The sequence below is a fragment of the Apteryx mantelli genome, chromosome 10, assembly GCF_036417845.1.
Source record: "Apteryx mantelli isolate bAptMan1 chromosome 10, bAptMan1.hap1, whole genome shotgun sequence".
Taxonomy (NCBI): domain Eukaryota; kingdom Metazoa; phylum Chordata; class Aves; order Apterygiformes; family Apterygidae; genus Apteryx; species Apteryx mantelli.
The window spans coordinates 24110960-24129366 of NC_089987.1; the positions used below are offsets into that span (position 1 = coordinate 24110960).

The window sequence follows — 18407 nt, forward strand, 5'->3', positions numbered from 1 at the left end:
GGCAGGGTTGGCCAGCTGTGCTCTTCCACAAGTTGCTGCATTAACCTTGGATTTTTTTTTCTGCTTTGTTACTGAGTAATGGGACTTTTCTCACTGCTCTGTGAAGACTGGTCAAGTTTGGTCAGATCCTCCTTCCCTCTCACCCTAGACAGGCAGCCTGTGTTAGCTCTGATGTGGGGAGGTGAACAGTGCTTTTGGGGCAGTCTGCATCACACGTGGTTCAGTTGTGAGACAAAGTCCTCTGTGGATCTGCTCCTCTCTCCCTGTCTCCCCCAGCCCTTGTCTCTGCTGGGGAAGTGCTGTGTGCTGGCACAGAAGGGGACCGGCCACTGTGGGACCTGTCCATGCTGGCCTGAGAGGGTAACATGAGGTCTTGGTTGCAAATCCCTTCTAGAGCTGCTCCTGTAAACTAGTAACTTAAACCACTTGAGGCCAGTGTGGTTGAGCCCCAGGGAGTGATTCAAGGCCCAGTTTTGGTGGCCAAACTGTGGTCCCTTTGTCTGTTCAAATCCGTTCAGCCCTGAGAGATGCCCATGGCACTGATCCGAGCCAGAGCTGCACCTGCCTGCACTTCCCAGGGCATTAAACCTTTGGGACCAGCCCTTCCCTGAAAACGCTTTTACTGAAAATACTTTAGCTTTCAATTTGGAGAAAAATCTATATTGAGCCTGCCTTCAGCTTACTGCACTCTCTGCTCATGCTCATGGCTCAGAGGAATTGTTCTGAGCTATCTTTGAGGGAGATGTCTCAAAGAAAGAAAGTCGGGAGAGTGGCTAAAAAAGGCTCAGTGAATGGGCAGGCAGAAAGGGAAAAACCCATGTCCAGAGGATCATAAAAAGTCAACAGAAAAAAAACCCACTTTTTGAATTTGTTAGCCAGCCCATTGTCCTACAGTAAATGTCCCAGTGGCCTCACAACAGTCTGACTGGAGACATTTCCGGTGCCGAGGCAGGATGTTTGTCCACGTCCACGTGCTGAATCTCAGTAGACAGGAAATGATACAATAGTGCTGAACTCATTGCAGCCACATGGCCCCTTGATGTGTGGGTGTAGTTCCTGCTGTGGGATCCAGAGAAGGTGGGAGAGCAGGAGAGGGCCTCCTAGGGGAGTCCCAGCTGTGTAGGCACCAAGAACTCACAGTGACTTTGGTATTTGGGAGTCCTAGTCCACTGATAGCAGCTGGCACTGGCTCTGAGCTACCTGCACCTAGTTAGATCTCCTGGTGTTGCAGCACTTGGAGGGGGAGAAGGGTGTTAATTCTGTAGCTGTGGGAAGGAAGTGGTGCTATGGATAGATTCTTAGCACAGAAACTTTTGCTGAGGAAATAGTAATAGCCACATGTGGCATGTGGTGCAAGAAGCAGAGCCCCTTACAACTCAGGATAATCTACTGCCTGCATTCCCAAGTGGGAGAGTGCTGTTTGATTTCCTTGGTGCAAGCTGTATCCTTTCAAAGAGCGGAAGAGGATGCACCGCAGTTGTGGGCCATAGTACCTATAGGGCTGGGTGGGTTGTACAGTGGGACCAGCGAGGAGCCTTGGCCACGTGCCAGGAGCTGGGGGTGTCTCGGGTTTGTTTTATCAGCCATCTGGTAAGTGCCAAGGGAAAACCTTGCATCCCTTGCTAATAGGAGCCTTTCCTCTTCACCAGATGCCTGGAGGTGGTGGCCAGGAGGCTCACGGAGTAGAGGGCTGTCTGCACCACTGCCTTGCACCCCTCCAGCTGGGTGAAGAAGGGAGCCTGTGGGCTGCTAATGGTGGAGATGTTCCCAGATGGCTCTTTTTTGCCTTTTCTCTAACACTGCTGTTGCTCCCCTGTCCTGTCTGTCACAGATCTGGGTGTCCTGGGATGTCTTATTGCCTGTAGTCAGTTTGTTTCCCAATTCCACCCCTCAACCAGACCTATGCTTGCTAAGTCTTAGAGCAGGGTAAACGTGCAGCGTTCTGGAGGTGTGGGCTGGGGCTGGATGTGGAGCACTGTCTGTGTCTCTGGACTGGTACCCCACAGGCAAGTCTGTTCTTGCAGCAGATGGTTGGTTTCATTTTGAGACACAGGTTGCACGTATGAATGCCTTCAGTCACAAGCCCTGGTACAGCACATGACAAGATCAGCTCTGTCTCAGGCTGCTATTCCCCAAATAGCATTTTGAATTGCTGGGTTGCCTCGTGTATGTTTTCTTCAGTTCTCCTGACCTCCATACCCTGCCTCATCAGGATTATTTTGAGTAATTGTGGCCCAGGGCAGGAATCTCCCTTGTCCCTTGCCCCTTGCCCCTGCAGCCCATTTTTTTTCGCTATCTCCAGCTAACAGTGAAGTGTTAATGGCCAGCATCCGTAACCTGTTCCTATTTCAGGAGATGAGACAACTGCAGTGAACCTAAAAACATACTTCTCATCCACCCCAACCTCTTGCTGCTCTAGGTCACAGCTGCATTTTGGAAGATCTGCCCAAGTACTGCTGGTGTCTCCTCTTAGGGGAATCTCCCCGTAGATCCAGCCTCTGTTATGGCAGCTTTCCCTGTTGCTATTTGCTGCCCGCTGGTCTGGAGATGGTTGGAGGAGTGCTTGCATGAGGCACAGGGTGATGGAGGAGGCATGCAGCTGTGATAATCTCAGGAGAGTTCAGTTAAGGCGAAAGTGTGTTCCACTGGGACCAAATTTACTCTGATCACCTAAATAAACTGGTGAGAGAGAGTGTCAACTGCAAGGTTATAGCTGAAACCTGGAGAGAGGCTGGGAGTGGGAGGGAGAGAAAGGGGCCTGGTGACTCTCTAGTCTCTCAGCTGAGCCAGAAGGAGTCTTGAAAAGGGTTAAGAGACTGTGTAGAGAAAGGTGTGCCAGCGTTTGTTGAGTTGTGTGTGTTTCTTGTGTGAGTTCATGTAAAGGCTTGTTGGGTTTTGGGACCTGTAGAGACTCCTGAGGCTGTTTGCTGCAGCTCATGTGCATCCCCTGGGGATGAACTGTGAACTCAGCCTGTGCCTGAGGCTTGGCGGAAAGAGCTGCTTAAACAAGTGGGCTTCTTTAACAGGCAAGTGGGGTGACAACTTTGGTCTGGAGGGCCTAAGAGAGCAGGGCTGTGGTGTCTGGTTTCTGTGAGAGCCTGGCAGGGATCTGAGAGCATGTTGGAGAGGGCCAGATCAGACTTACTGTCAGGTGCAGCATAGTAGAGCACTGCATGTGGCAGCTCCTCTTGCCCTTTGGGAAGGCATGCTGGTGCCATCATCTCTCGCGGAGGTAGAATTCAAAAGGGCAGAGGCCAAAGGGTAGGTTTTGTTGCTGAACTGTGGGCTCACACAGGGAAACTGAGGTCTGGTGTGAAGTAGCACTGAACACCTTGTGCTGAAATTTGTAGTAGTGCTGGAGGTGGGCTTTAGGTTTAGGATTTGAGAACCCATTGGAGGGGATCTAGCTTGCTCATCCAGCCCTCAGCTTCTATCGCCATGTTTTTAGACAATCCCACAGTAATCAGGACTCTGCAGCTATAGTTCTGTGAACCCTCAAGCTTAATCTGGTCCCAGGCTTTTTTTGAGCATCTTGGAGTTGCTTTCCTAGGTGAGACCTAAATTTTAGGTTAGGATAAGGCTGAGTTTTAGAAGCATAGGTCTGTAGAAAACTGCTGAATATTTTTTAATCCTGGATAAAAGTGTTGCTGTCTAGCTTGGCCCAGTCCACTCTGGACATAGACACATGTAGGGTGCACAGGTTGGGCTGCAGAGTCTGATTCTCCATTCAGGCCTGTTGGGCCGGTGGAGGGACCCTGGGACCTGGGGCATCTAGATCTGAACAAATTTTCTCCCCAATGTCACAAGTAAGCGGCTGCTTGATCTGCAGCTGTGCTGAGCTGTGTGAAACATTAGGGTTAGGACCCTTTTGAGAGAGCTGCATGTGTGAGTTTTGAGTCCTGTGAGGGGTCATGAGGCCTGCTCCTGATTCCCTGCAGTGGTGCCAATCCTACCCCAGACTCTTGCAGAGTTAAGGGTCAGCCCCAGCAGTACCTTCACAGAGGAGTCTTGGGAGTCTCTCCTTCTCCCACTGTCCCAGCTTAACGATGAGCCTATGTCAAACTGGTCCTGCAGCTGCTGTTGGAAAGCATGTGGCCTCATGCCCTAAGAAGATGGAAAACAGTGAGCTTTTCCGAGAAAGCAACAGAAAGAGCTGCTTCTGGTAAGCTCCTTCCTTGGACTGGCAGCATTCATGTACAAACAAGTTGGTTGGAGGAGCAGGAAGTGACAGTCTGGAGCGCTGATGTTTATGCTGGCCCACACAGGCAGGCAGAGGTGCTTGAAAGTCATCCGATGGGTCTCAAGGTCTGCATGCGCAGTAGGCAGGAGCTCAGCAGCACTGAGTTCTTCTGTCCCTGGAGTGAAGGGCTGAGGCCAGTGCCTGGCTGTTCCTGCTGTGAGATGGGGCTGGATGGGTGGATTGCTGGTGTGGTGGACTTGCTGCTCCTGCTGCTATGGGAAAGAGAGAGGGAGGGAGGGATGGGGCTGCTGCGAAGAGACATATGCCTTCATCCTCTTCCACAGTCATGGCAGCAGGTACCAGCCTTGTCCTGGGCTCTGGCAGAGGTGCAATAGTAGAGCCATGGTATGCTTCCTGCTCCCTACCTTTTGCTTGTGGCCACAATGACCCTTGGAGGATCATTTGCCATGTAGGGCACTGATGGGAAAGAGAAGAGACACTTCCCCCCCCCCCCCCCCGCCCCTGCCCACCTTGGGGACAGACACAGCATGGCCACTCCTACACAAGGGCAGTCCTGGCACCAACTCCTGCAGCAGCTAAGGCTTTCTATCGTATGTGAAGGTTTCTGTCACGCTCGTTGTGACCAGACCTGCTGCTGCGCTCCCCCATCTTGCCTACAGTGCAGTGGTGAAAGACAGCCCTTTGGGGCTATTCTGGCACTTCCTTCTTCATGCCAGTTCTGTGGAAATAATTGCCTTCAGGGTCTGAAGCTACACAGATTGCAACACCAGGACATCTCTCCAGCTCTGCATGCACTTAGCAGGAGCCCTCTGGGCCCTGGTGTGCGCAGGCAGCCCATTCTGGCTGAGTCCCAGCATGATCCTTTGCCTTAGCTGGAAAGTAGCCCCAATTTCATATATGTCACCTAGCCACACATCCCAAGAAGAGCCTTCCCCACCTCCTGTAGTGGGGAAGAGCTTGCTCCCAGTGACTGGGTTGCTCTGCAGGAAATAAGTGAGTCCTGTTTAGGAAGATCTTAACTGTGCTGCAAGCCAACTGGCTCTGTGTTTGTTTCTTTGCATGCAGTGTTTTAAACCAGCTTAAATCTTGTTTATTGCAGCAGCCATTTGTTGTCCCTGGCAGCCTCCCTGGGATGGTTGCAGAGGAGTGGTTTGTTCTCGATTCTGGCTGCTGAGGAGAGGCATTGATTACTGCAGTCATGCACCTTTCTGCAACACATGTGCAAGCAGCATGGCTAATCCCTGCCCTGTCTGGTGTTTGCAGATTGGTCAAATCCTGTGCGCTGTGTGTGCGACTCACCCGACTGCCTATGCTACCCATGCCGTGGCTTGCCTCTCACAGCAATCTGCCACTGGGATCGGCTCCTGGCTTGTGGGGCAAGGATGTGTTTGGGATGCGGTGCTGCCAGGGGAAAGAGCTCCATCCCATGGCCAGCACCACATGACCCGATCCCTGTTACCCCCCCGCCACCCCCTGTGCTATTTGATGCAGGGGTAAAGAAGAACCTCGAGACATCTGGTTTTGCACTGAAGCACTTGGAAGTGACTGAAGGCAAGATAAGGCTGGGGCTCCCCCCCAGGCTGGGGCTAGCCCCCTGTGGCCTGGCTGGCTTGGGGTCCTGACTGGTAGCCGTGGGCTGCCTCACTGGAAAATTACAGCGCGTCAGCACTTTGCTCTGTGTGCTGGACACTGTCTGTTGAGCCCAAATTTGCTTTCCTTCGCAAGAAAGGAGGAAACGATCATTTTCAGAGAAGTGAAAGCTTGTATGATCTTCTCTGCTATTTTTAAAAACAACATTTTCTAAGTAAAGTGTTTTCTTAAAAACACAAGCAGTTACTTTCCAAATAGTGTTTGCTCCATCCCCTGAAGAGATGCTGAATACAGACAGTCCCAAACAGCTGCTCCTCGTTTCCTGCCTTTTTCTTTAATATGAGAAAGCTCAAAGTCATGCTTTGCCAAAAAGATTTTCTGGATTCCCTGTCTTTTAGTACTCTCTTTTACTATATTAATGGCTCAAGAGCTTTATATTCAGCATAGAGTGAGGGAATTTCCAAAATGAGAGGTCACCTTTGGCTCTAAGGAGTAGTCTTCTGAGGCTGGTACTTGTTGCCTTGGCCAGGACAGCTGAGGTTGTTGGGTCATTTCTGGTCTGCTCTGGGCCATACCACCAAATGGTTTGACAGACACATAATGGCACTGGAAAAGCCATAGGGGTTTCTCCAGATGCAAGTCTTTTATAGTATTCTCGGAGCACCAAGTGTCTGCGCTCATGGAACAAAGCTGGGAAATCATTGTGTGAAAAACCAGCTGTTTTTGTAAGAGGGAAGACATTAAAATATTCCTGTGCCATTTTAGACCAGTCTGCAAGAAAACAAACTATCCTGATAGCTCGGTGGCATTGCTGTTGCAGGGGTAAATCTGCTTTATGAATGAGTGTTGTGAAAGATCATTTTCCCCTTTGATTTATGATGGAGGACTGGGGAATCACTTCAGCTCTGGAAATGTGTGCAAGGCCAGTGACAGAGGCTGCAGGACAGTGGTCATCTGTTCTCTCATGGGAGTTGGTGCTTCATTACAGAGGAATGTGGATGGTTGTCCAGGATTTCTGGACAGCAGACCATGGTGGGAGCAGCAGTGTTGACTGTGGCTGTGAAGAAACAACAGCTGTGGGACTTCAGAACAGTAGCTTTGGGACTTCGGAAGCTCCCTATATGCAGGGGATTACGCTGCAATCGTTCTATGCAGACACAGAACATCCCTTACATCAGGGACAAGCTGCAGGCACTGGCCTCGTCTGTGGTACGCATTCAATAGGTCTCCTGTGTCCTGACACACAGACCTCACTGGATGTGAGGTCCCCGAGAGAAGCAGAAGCCCAGTTCTGGTAAGTGTGCACAGCACTGCTGCAGTAGTGCTTTAGCTGCCTTGGGTCTAATGCTTTCGGGTATGTTCTCCCTGTAGCTGTGCTGCAGTAAAGGGGGATTGAAAGTGGTTGAGCCGCCAGCCCCGCCAAGGAGAGGTGGGTACGGTGAAGCATCAAGTCGCCACAAGGCAGCTTGGAGCTGTGAGTAAGCAGAGAAAGTCATGCTTGTGCTTTGGTGTTGGTTCCCCTTACTTTGGAAGAGGGTGAGAGATGACATTACTCCAGCAACTCATGGTTGCTGCCTATGTCTAGAGGTTCCCAGAGCCACTACGGTGGGTTCACATGAGTAACTCAGGAGCAGGTGCAAACTGCTGCTTACCCAGGACTCTGCTTACCTCTGCTCAAACAACAGAGGAAGGGTAGGAGTAGGTACAACAGGCACGAAGAGAGGAAAGAGAATCTCATCATATGTCCAGAGCTGGAGTCCTGGTTCACCCTGTCTCCTTTGCACATAAAGACTGGCTGGTTATTCCCAACAGCCAACTGTGTTCCCGTCACCTCCTTCTACTAAGCTTCCATGACAGGGAGGAGAAACTCGGCATCATGGTGAGCAAGGGATCTACTACCAGAGGTGCTGGGCTTCCCTGCTCCAGTTCAGCCTAGAAGACTAGTTGCTGGGGTCTGGGGAGCTCTCTCATCATGCAGTGGAAGTCATTGCCATTATTGTCTGATCAGAACTGGGGTGTTTTTCTTCCAGATAACGTACAGCCTTCTAGGTCCAGAGCACATGGTTTCCAGGAAGACAGACCTACTGTAACACAGAGCGCCTAGTCCTTCCTGTATGGGGAACAAGAATGGCCAAGGAACATGCATTTCTAACATGGAAACACCCTGAAGGACAAGGGCCAAGTTTTAGTGTCGTTTACTGTTTATTTAGTACACAACTCTTGTTCTCCTTGCATATTGCTTTTGAAGGGTCAAGCTGCTTTTTGCCTTCAAGAACAATTCCCCCGGTGTTAGTCATGCCTTCCACCTCTCTGCGAGAACCTTGAGACTGTACAGTGCACAGCTCAAGCACTTGCCTGTGGAGAGCCCTAGAAAAGCTGCAGTGGATGGGAAATGCTCAGAGTGATGGAGCTAATTTTCTGTCTCTGATGGGGAAGAGGGGATTTGGCCCATGGTATCCAAGGTTTGGAGCACCGAGCAAACATACCCAGCTAATGCTTGCCAGAGAGAAACCAAAAGTTATGGGTATGGCATCAGATGAGGCTTCTCAGCATGTCCTGTGCAGCCACTCACATCCAGTCCACACCAGACCTTGCTCTCCTTTTCTCTGCAGCAGAGCCAGTGTTTAAGTAGCAGGACATCCATTATGGCTGATATGTAACTTTCCTTAGAGTGGAGCAGGAATTGGAGCCAGACAGTCCAAACTCCAACCTTGCCACTGAACTGTTTGGCTTGAGTCACAGAGTCCTTTTCCTAGTGCTAAGGATCAAACTTGGAGTTGGGTTATCTGGCCCAGAGGTTACAGTCCCAAGTCTGACAGTGCACAGTGCATTAGGTGTGGTCTGTCTTCCCTAACCCAATCAAGGTTGCTTATACATATGTTTGTTCATGTTTTTTTCCCTGGCCATGTGTCAGACTAGGCTGAAAGGCCTTCCTCCTTATTTCTGAGATAAATGGACCATGGCAGAGATCCAAGCCAACCACGTTTGCTGGTGCTTGAGCTTGCTGATTTATAGCCTGATTGTGCAGTGTGGACATATGTGGCTGTCCTGACTACTAAACCTCAGATTGCTCCTCTACAGTAGGGGAGAATGCTGTTTGCAAGAGAAGGCTGTTATTGGCTGTGCTCTAAGCAAACACGTAAATCCAGATTGCCTGTATCCTGTCATTTGGACATTGGTTCTCCTTTTTCATCTTCACCTTCATAGTAACAAAGAAAGGTCTCTTCTGGATTTACCACAAGATCTTTATAAAAGATGCCAGGCAGGTTAGGCCAAAGGTATCCACAAGCAGAGCATAGCACTGGGGTTGCATGGCACATTCCTGTTTGTTTCCTTTCTGTCTTCCAGGTTGTCCTTCCCAAGGCCAGATCATGTTTGCAGTCGGTGGGGTGCTGTCAGCAGTGTGTGCTGCCTGCAGGAGACATTTTATGTCTAAATCTGACTGCCTTGGGAGACTGTGGAAACTGAATGCATTCCACCAAAATCTTGTTATTGGCAAAAGGGAACATGACATATATATAGACCTCAAAAATTATTGTTAGTCCAGTTAAGGTTTTAGCAGTCTAATAGTCCAAATTTTCTAGTTAATGCAGAAAAGCCTCATTAATACTGCGGGTAAGTTGTTATACAGGAAAAAAGAGAAAGCTTTCCTGGTATCTACTACTGTTCTTCAGTGTTAGGTCACCCTTTCAAGGCATGTCTCGGTCCTAAGGGTGACCTCAAGAAATCTTCTTCAAGTCTTCCTAAGGAAGAATGGAGGGGAGTTGTGATGTGCTTGTCAGCATCCTGAGGTCTTTGCTGGAATGATATAATGTTCATGGTGGGCTTTGTTCCTCCTCAGCCTTGGTCTGCTTCATTTCATTTCTATACATTTTCATCACACAGTCTGCCTATGTGTTAATTTTGTCCACTGGTTCCCAGTTACCCCATTTTTCTGTTCCTTACTATCTTGAAAGCTGATTTTATCTGACTCACAGGGCTGCAATCCACTGATTGACCACTGTGATTTGTGTTTATGGACTGGGACTGCCAGTATCATCGTGTGCCTGCCCTCTTCCACATCATGTTTTATTTTACAGTCCCAAAGCCACACTGAATAACTACTTGCTATTCCTATAAACTAAAGCAAAACTAAAATTTAGGCAATAGCAATTGCCTAGACAATTTCCATCATAACCAAATAAATGAAAATCGACTGAGGCCAAGACAAGCCCAGAGAAGTCCCAAGACCCTTCACTGTCAGATCAATACAAAGCCTATGGCTTTTTGCTAGTAGCAGCAGAAAATCTTCTGAGCTACACTAGGTTCCCTGGCTTTGGGTTTTTCAAAGTTGTGAAAGATCTGGAAGAAGCGCAGTAAGAGGATGGGACTGGTGTGGTGGAGGGACATGTGTGCAATGAGATGGGAAGGGTGGTAGAGGAAGTGGGCTGGGAGCTATGATGCCAGTTTTCTGCTGTCTAGGCTGTCACAGTTTGTCGGAGCTGCCCAGTCCTGTCTGAGTCGATTGCTGTGCCTTTGTGGCCTGGTTTTGGTGGTAACTGTAGGGTTCGCTGGTGGCTTAGGCTCACAAAGCTGCTGGCACTTGACGGTTTTCTGTGTCCTGCAGAGTCACACTGAGGCTGCTCTCCAGGCAGCTGCCCTCTGCCCTTATGCTGTGGGATTTCCTTTTGCAGGTGGTGCCTCCAAATCCAGCTCCCGAGCTCGCTGGGAGATCTTCAGTCACTGAGAGGCAGGTATCCTGGAGCAACAAAGTCCCCTAGTAGGTAAAAATCAGTATCAGTCCACTCAGTGCAGGGAAAGCAGCTGCTATACCCTGCCAAAGAGCTGTGTGCACCTTAAAACCAAACAAAGTCTGCCCCAGATCATGCCTCTAACAAACAAAAGCACTCACCTTACTACCTTACGGGCATGCTGGGGCCTTTCCTCAGTCTTATCTGTTTGCAGAAGGAGCATAACCTGTTTTTACAGGGGAGATGTGAGCGTGGGTTGGTTATGCTATTGAAACAAGCAGCCAGGGTGTTCAGCCTCAGACAATGCCAGTTCCTGGAATAAAAACTTCCTGCAATGCTCTGCTGAGCCTGAAAAAATGCTATTTAGGGAAGTGGGGTAGAAAAGTGTCCCAATAGATACAGTATTTTCTATTCTGACTGGATCAAATAGACTAGTTCAAGATTTTTAAATTTTTTAAATGCCTTTCAAAAGGGGTTTTGCTATCTATTATAATATAAGCAAAGGCTGAAGTTAGTAGCCGGGAGTTTTGTCCAAATCTTTAGAAAATTCATCTTATGGGAACTTCAGGGTTTTTCCTCTGTTTTGGAAAAAAAATCCCATAACTAGAATTGTTGGAATTTCCCCTGGCTCAGAGAAGCCAGATTTCCACCAGAGAGAAAAGAAAAGATTTTCTCACCTAAAAAATCTCTGGGAAAAAAGATTTCAAGGGGAGCCACACTGTCTCAAACTTGATCTTATCTTCGACTTTTGGTAGAGGGAGTTGGCAGGGGAAATTATGTATTCAACTGGGATCTGTGATATAAAAGAGGAAGTAAAAGTGCAGGATATGACTCCATGTTGGCAGGTCCACTTCAGATCTGGCTTGTTGCAAGTGCTGGGAATCCCCTAAGCCATCCCTGTTGATTCCAGAACCAGGGACCTGTTACCCATGTTCTTAGCATCAGCAAGAACCTAATGGCTAATACCTTGTCATATACCAGAGGGCAGGGCTATATTAGCAAGTGCACCACAGATGGCATGCCCAAGAAACAAGAAACTGGTTGAGGTCGGACCTAAGAATAGCTAGTAGTTGCAGAGACTGCTAACAGAGAGCTGGGATGGTCACAGCTCCCTGCCAGCACAGGGCAGCATGGCTGCAGACTTAGAGCATGCTGGCCAGAAGAGGATCTCTGGGAGGCTCTTTTACCGCTGGTTGGTAAGCACAGCAGGGCCAGCAGCCCATCCATGTGAGTGTGACCCAGCTAGCATGGGTAGCTGAGGTGTCCCTGGAGAGCTAATGCACATCCCACTATCCCTACAGCCTTATCTCTGCAGTCGTTGCTCAGGGAGGCCACTGAGTCTCTCGGCTCACAGCTTCGTTTGGCTCTGGTGGTGTTCTCATCTCCTAACAGGCAGACTGGTGTCAGTTCACCAGCCTAGCTGATGAACTTGTGATGCTGATGAGCAAATGCTACCTGATGATTCTGCTCTAAGATGGCTTCAAAAAGGAGGGGAATAACTGCTGTTGTGTCCAGGGTAAATCAGAGGCTTAATGGGTGTCAGGGAGCTGTGGGTTGGAGTTAGGGGAAAGCCTTCAAAGTCTAAGGAAAGTGATGCTGTAGCACAGGCTGTCTGTGTGAGAGACATGCCAGTGAGATAGGAGGATGCAGTAGCTGACTTCCAAAGTTCCCTTCCAGACTTATTTGTCAATGAGTTTGGAGGTGCTTCACATGTGCTATGAAAAGCTTATGTAAATTTGCTGGGGAATTTCAGGAGTTGTCTAGCTCCTGAATACAAGCAATATTCCCTCCCCGTCCCAGCTCTTCCCTCCGCCTACTGTCGTCACTGTGAGATACATGCGGGGGAGCTAAATAACAGTGGAAACTCCTGTCGGGATTTTATACTCTTGGAATGAGCTGCAGCAGCTTTATTGCTCCAGGGGATACAGTAGGCAATCAGGAACAAAAATACTGCCTGTAAGCCTTCTCCGTGTACCCTTCCTACTGCAGATCACAGGAACATGAAGACTCTTTCTCTGCAGGTCCTGTTTGTGCTGAGGGTCTTGTATCTGGGGACCCTGACTGAAGGTAAGGCACGACTCCACTTAAAACCTCTGGGCTCCCTAGGAGAGTGGTGACGTTAATGCAAGGGGTTGGTGAAGTGTGCCTGGTGGGGAAGTCTGGTGCTGAGTCAGATTAAAGGCAGTAAGAGACCATGTCCCTTCATTGACTGTGGGAAATCTTTTGGCAGGAACAGGCTGGGCATTTTGGGAAGTGAAGTGGGGAGGCTACAACAGTACTCCTTGCAGCAAAGTAGTCAACACCCCTGTGATGGCTTGTTACCTGTTTGCACTGAGGGTAGGTGGGGGGATTGCTGGAGAGACTTTTAATGGTCAGTATTAGAAAAGAAACATGACACAAAGTCCCCCCTGGGACAAGGCAAGGGAGGCAGATCACAGTCTGTCAAAGGATGGGTGTCTGTCCATACAGGCACCCAGGTCTCAGGACGCCTGTGCCCCAGATGTCGGTGTGTGGTGTGTTGCCTGCAGCTGCGGTCACTGCGTATGCTCTCCTGCTAATGCCTCACCTGTGTGTATGTACAGGTGGGAGACGCTCTGCTAGTCTCTGGATAGAGATCCTTGCATGCTCTGGGGTGGTGGGCTGAGTGGAAGCTGGAGAAGAGGACAGGAGGTGGGTGCATTTCTCCCTGGGCTGATCTCAGTTTAAGGCATCTATCACGTAGATCAGTAATTGCTTCACAAGAGCAGCAATTAAGCAGGGTTGAACGCCAGGCTAGCAGCAGGCTTCTCAGCAGTGCAGACAAAGCTGGACTTTGCCTCCTACGAGGGGATGGTGTATTCTCTGCTATGGGAAGGGAAAGAGGCAGAGAGCCCTTAAGATCTGTGCTTGTTCCCCTGCTGCCACCAGATGGGAGGAATGAAGACAGCAAGAAAGATAACTGGGGAAGGAGGTTCCTCCTCTCCTCACACCTCCGTCAGGGTACCTGTGCATCCCCTCATCCTCCACAGTGGGGCAGGGCAGGTTCTCCAGGGCTTGCCCGAATAATGTGGGCAGTGGGGACTCTGACTGGTTTATCCTTCCCTGGCAACATGCTACCCGCTTCAACACTGCCTAGCTCTGCCTGCATGTGGCCAAGCATCCATCTCCTAATGGATGAAGGAAAGGGATGGAGTCAAGTGGGCTCTGCAGAAACAAGGATATTACCTGGGGATGTGGTGGCTCTCCTTGCCCAGAGTCTCTTGAGGAATCATCCTGAAAAGCAGGTATTGAAGGCTTCCAGTGTGCCCTCTGAGGAGTGGGGGCCATGGGTGGGAAAACTCCCAGGCCTTGGCTTTCCCTAAGATCCCCTTGGCAAAGGTTTGGATAGAGCTTGGAGATGTGGGGCTGCATGCTCTGGGAGGACAGAAGACACCAGGGCTGGCACTGTGCTCCCTGTGACCGTGTATGTTCCTTTAACTCAGGGGACTTTCTCGTAGCTGTGGCTCTGCCCTCTCCTTGGAATATGCTTTCCAAGCCCCTCCACTCTGGGGAAAAAACATCATTAGTTCAGCTAATTTCAAACCATTTCTTTATGAAAACAACTGGAAAATCAGTTATTGATTATTAGCCTTTCTTTGAACTGGGATTTCTCAAAGGAAAGATGTTTGAGGAGCAGCTCAGTAGTTGGACCTCTCCTAGCTAACAGGAGCCATAAGAGACACATTTGGGATATATTCCCTCCATGCCTATCCAAAGACAGTCACTGCTCTAAGCAATAAACTATGAGGCAAATAAAATGTTCCCTTTTTCAGCTCAGGGCCTTAGTTGCATGATTTTAAATATCCTGAATTTCTTTCTTCATGCTCAAGGTTAAATCTGTCCCAAGCCTTTTTTCCCTTGATCAGAGTGGAAAGGCCTTTGGGACTCTGGCTTTTCTCTGCGGGTGGTGGTTGTAGGGCATTTCCTGACAAATCCTGCCTTGTTGCAAGGTTTTAGGATGCTGACAGCAGTCTGCCCTCTCCCTGTGGCATAGAGACTGGGTTAATTGTCTTCTGTGCTTTCTGATGAAGGGTTCAAGGATGTTAAATCATGCCGTGATGTATTTGGGGCATGGTGGTTCTGTGGACTTGCAGAACTAAATATCTGTGCCCTGGAGTAGAGTGGTAGAGTAGTAATGCTTTCCTCTGAGCAGCCCCTGTGCGCTCCCTGCCATGCAGATCCCTGCCTGTCAGTGGGGAAGGATCTGCCTCTCTTGTTGCAGTGCATCATGTGTTGAACAGTGTTCCTGGAAGTGGAAGACACCAGCCATAGCTATGTGCCATAGCTAATGAAAGTGCCACAGAAAACACTACTGTCTAAACAGAGGGTTTTGGTTTAGCATTACAGAGATGTAGAGATTGAAATGTTCTTCTGTAGAAGGGCCACAGGAGGGTTTGATAGGGATTTCTTTGCAACCATGGTTTTCCTCAGTAAATGTATCAAAAGACACTGGACAGATCCCCCAAGCTCTGAGGATGTTCCTGGAGCGACGCTCATTCTTACACCCAATGGCTGGATCATTCCCAACTGAACTTCACCAAATTCATCTGGGAATCTGAGTGTTTTGTAGAGACTACATGATTTAAACCAGCCTCCAGCTCTTTTCTTCAGAGGGGACTTTGGAGAAGTTAGGACTTGTTTTTCTAAGTTTTGCCCCCTGGGCCATAGAAAGTGAATTGCCAGACTGTGTTGTGTAACCTCTACTCACTTGGCAAATGCTTATTCTTTGAGGCAGGAATAATAAGGTGCTGGAATGAATTCTCCCCAAGGCTGTATGCTTTTGCTGAATCAAGTGGGGTTTTATTTTTACACTTTGCAAAATGAAAACCATACTTTCTAGTGGAGTGGAAAACATAAGTTTGATGAGAAATTGTGCTGTGGCTTTGAAGCTGCGCTGTTGAGATGTCCCTACTTAGATAAAAGCTATGGAAGCAACATATCATTCACCAAAAGATCCTTTCTTTGTGCCTTTTCTCCGAGTCCAAGTAGCATTCAGAAACTGTATAACAACCAAGCTGAACAGAGAGTTAGGATGTTTGCTTGGGGAGGAAGACCTACAAGGGGAAGAAATATAGCTGATGGAGACAGACAGGACAAGCATCCTACCTTCTGATCTGCTCTGTCTGCACCAACAGCCAGTTATTGATGGCTGTAGTAGGTCTTTTGGGGATGAAGAAATTTGTCTTCTGAGAATTCTGCTGAGACTAGTCCTCCTGTCTCACAGCTAAGCTGTGTGGAGGGATGATATTTCTAGGGGAACTACTAATCCAAAGGTGAAAGGCCCTGCAGATTCCCAAGCAGTTCCTGCATATCCTATAAGGCAAACTGCAACTGTGTTCCAAGACCCCAAGAGTTTTCACAGTATTTTTTAGGGGCTTTCTGACCTATTTTTTAGGGGTATCATCTGACCTGTTTGGATGATTCCAATAATCATGGCCTTGACAGGATTTGTTTTCGTAAAGACACCTCATTTTAGCAGAGATTGGAAACTTCTGTGATAAGCTTTGGACTCCTAAAGAGAGAATGAGGAAGAAGAATCAGTGCCAATTTTTATTGTATCTAATGATAAACCAATGTTTAATATGTTGAAAATTTTATTTCAGGGCAACCTAAAGCACATCTGAAGTGTTCAAAGGAGTGTGGCCGTTTTACATCCAGAATACCTGAGGAACGGATAAAAAGCTATCGCAGGACTGAACCACAATGCACCAAACAAGGCATCATGTAAGTACCATCTTACTGTCCAATTCCCTTGCAATATTCACTCCACAACTGATTAAGTAGAAACCCTGTCAGCCAATGCCCTTGTTTGGAAACAAAGAGCATTTTGGAAACAGAGCAAACACTGATATTTATTTGGAGGGTGCTTCCCCCCCCCCCCATTTAAAAACCTATAGCCTCCAAGTGAGGTCAGGGCCCAAACTGCACTGGTTTCTGTCCACACACACAGTGAGACAGTCACTGTCATGAGTGATAAATACATGAGGAAAAGAACTGATGAAGGTACATACTGGTGGAATGGGGAAATGCAAGCACACAGAGAGTAAGAGTTCACACATTACTGTGAAAGTAGGTATTTTCAGTGGAAACAGATTCAGACCCAGTCACTTTTCTGGACAAAAAAAAAGCTACCTTTTTGCCCCAGAATAATTGTCATCTTTGACTTACCCTGAGAGTGAGGCACCATCAAGACCACTTTATTTCAGCTCAGGAGGTTGCTCCAAAGCGAGTCTGCTGGACTGACCTCGGAAAGTCTCTCTCAGTAAAACACAAGGGTTTTGTTTTCATGTGTTCTTACCCCGTGCAGCCGGTGCCTGCCAAGCTTATTGTTCTGTAATGTTGAAAGCAAGCACTCCTTCTGAACATTTGAACAATGCTTTCGAAAGAGAAAGCCTGCCTAGAGGAAGCCATTCACCTATGAGTCATGTTCAACTGCTGATAACTAAATTAGATCATTGAGGCATTTGCCCTCCTGACATAAATAATCCATCCAACCCAGACAGTGTTACTATGGTAGAGGCCTGAGAGAGTCAGCATTTCCCAGCGTCTCTGGATGCTTTCTGTGTCACACTGATAGACTAAGACAGTGTTTTCTGTATCTAGTAAGTATTCCCTTTTTATTTTCACTTCAGATTTATTACTCAGAAGAAGTCCTGGGAGATTTGTGCAGATCCAAGAGAAGCCTGGGTGAAGAAGGTCATATGGAAATTGGACCAGAAAAAGGCCTCAGCAGCATCCCCACTTCCACATGCTGCCACTTCAGCAGCAGTGCCAGAAGCTCCTGGCGTTTTTCACAAACATGTTGGTCTTACAGTAGCTGCTCCATCTCAAGCCGCTGCTCCAACCAGTACTTTTCAAGGGGCTGGCACGACAATTTTGGATGCTCCTACTCTCAGGACAGAGGTGTCCAGCAAACCCACACCAGCCGTACAGTACATCACACAGTTCTCTACAGGATCGTCCCCTGTGATATGGGAAATTGCTGCCCACTCTGAAATGAGTTCAGAAGCAAACAGAGATTCGACAAAAGCTACTGCACATTCAACAACTTATGCAGCAGGCACGGTCCCCAGCCAGTCTATTCCACATTCCACGGCTCTTGTGCATGGCTTTGAGAACTCTGCAGGATCTATAGAAGAACCTGTAGGATATACCACAAATGCTACAGCTGTTGTTCCAGACATGACTTCTCCTAGCTTGAATTCAGACCCTGTGTCCATTACCAAAGCATCAGACCATTTTGTAGGTTCCATGGATGAATCCCTAGGCCCTACAAGTGCAAGAGCCAACACATCAGACATTGCTTCTAGGAGTTTTAATTCAGATCTTCCCTCCATCCTAGGCAGTACTGAGATTACCACAACCCCGACAACACCTTTTCCACCAGATGCTACTTCAGTTTCTGCTTTAAACTCCACAGCTGTCATAGATGAAGGTCATTCTGTCCACATCAACAAAGTTTTTGGTTCCTGGACAGATGCTTTTGATACTAGAACGCCTGAACGTTCATCACCTTTAGGAAAGCAAGATCTTCCAGATACATCAGCTTTTACCAGTCAAACATTCTCAGGCCAAGTCAGAGCACAGCTGACTACAAAAAAAACAAATGATGCACCTTTTCCCAGCTTCTTGTCAAGATCCCAAATGCACTTTGTCATCCCAGTTTCTCTGGTAGGTGGTCTGATTGTTTGCAGTGCTGCTGTATGGCTATATAAAAAATTGGGAATCAAAAAAGAAGCAATGCCGATGGAAATGGTACAGGGCTTGCTCTACCAGCAGAAGGGACACCAAGCCAATGTCTATCCAGTGGAAGTAATCTGAATGCTTTATGGCATGGACATTTTTGGCGTAGATCCTTTGTGTTGCTG

General features: G+C 48.3%; 1 protein-coding gene across 1 annotated transcript; it reads left to right on the plus strand.

Moving 5' to 3' along the window:
• The first annotated feature begins 12459 nt into the window (after positions 1–12459).
• Positions 12460–18407, plus strand: LOC106489439 (fractalkine-like). Its single transcript, XM_067302935.1, has 3 exons — positions 12460–12588; positions 16143–16263; positions 17172–18407. Exons 1-3 carry the CDS (start codon positions 12522–12524, stop codon positions 18358–18360), a joined length of 1377 nt encoding a protein of 458 aa, XP_067159036.1. The 5' UTR covers positions 12460–12521; the 3' UTR covers positions 18361–18407.